The sequence below is a fragment of the Aplysia californica genome, unplaced genomic scaffold (assembly GCF_000002075.1).
Source record: "Aplysia californica isolate F4 #8 unplaced genomic scaffold, AplCal3.0 scaffold00199, whole genome shotgun sequence".
NCBI lineage: Eukaryota > Metazoa > Mollusca > Gastropoda > Aplysiida > Aplysiidae > Aplysia > Aplysia californica.
This window is the reverse complement of record NW_004797469.1, coordinates 1009618-1010643: the sequence shown is the minus strand read 5'-3', so window position 1 is coordinate 1010643 and position 1026 is coordinate 1009618. Positions and strand designations below refer to the sequence as shown.

General features: G+C 44.4%; 1 protein-coding gene across 1 annotated transcript in view; it reads right to left on the bottom strand.

Moving 5' to 3' along the window:
- LOC101853557 overlaps positions 1-1026 on the bottom strand; it is a gene marked incomplete in the record, with an annotated part of 15263 nt that overhangs the window by 7292 nt on the left and 6945 nt on the right. Inside the window, 1 exon segment of the mRNA XM_005099014.3 lies at positions 556-770. Within this exon segment, the coding sequence (XP_005099071.2) occupies positions 556-770 (215 nt within the window).

The following is a 1026-nucleotide window of genomic DNA, read 5'->3' as shown; positions in this document are numbered from 1 at the left end:
TTTCAGTGTAAGCTTGTGTCATCCCCTGGCTGTCTAGACGTCTCCACGTGCTCCACGTGAGTCTCGAAAAATACTCACCCCGTCTCTCGAATCGTGTTTCTTTGGCGAACGTTAAAGAGTAGTGTTGAGGAAAATAAGTCAACTTTTAAATTAAATGTTTTACGTGTATGCTGTAAATCCCCTATTATTTTATTGAGCTGCTGTAGGCTTGCATCAAAGAAAACGAGTCGGAACCTTAGTTCAAAACCACTTCGTTTAATCTATCTTCCTTTGAAAAAAAACCTGTTCAGACTCTGTGAACGAAGTGTTGTATTTTTAATGGCGTTCAGTATATTATATGTATTTGAGGAGACCGATGATGGGGAGGAGAGGGGAAAGGAGGAGGAGGAGAATAAGGAAGAAGGGGTGCGGGCGAAGGACGAGGACGAGAACATGGACAAGAAGGACGAGGGAGGAGGTGGAGTAGGATGATGATGTTATTTTCCAATATAACTTTTTTTTTTATTCCGCTTTCTTTGAACATATCTTCGACGTAAAGCATTCACAACAACTCACGTCTGTCCCATGTGCATGACATTCTGACCGTTGACCTCTCCTGTCTCAGGGTCAAGGACGACATTGTGTAGCGGAAAGAGGTACGGTTTGTCTCTCATGGCACCCAACAGATTCATGTGTTTAGCCGCCTCGTGCAGGGCGACTATCCCGTCAGGATTCACAGGGGAGCCGTCGATAAAGTTTGAGTACACCGGCTCCATCTCGGAACTGATTTCCTGTCGAGGACATGTGGACTTTGAGTTGTACGTTTCATTTTCACTTCCTTTATTTTTTTAAGCCATATACTCGTAAATATATCAACCGCCCCCTCCCCCTTTTTCTCCTCCTCTTGTTCCCCTCATATTGATACAATGTAGGTCATTAAAACATTTAGAAGGTGGACCACTTCAACCGAGCTTGTCTGCCCACCGCTCCTCGAAGACGAGAAAGATACAACCTCTCAGCTGGCAGACCATGAAATCGATTAGAACC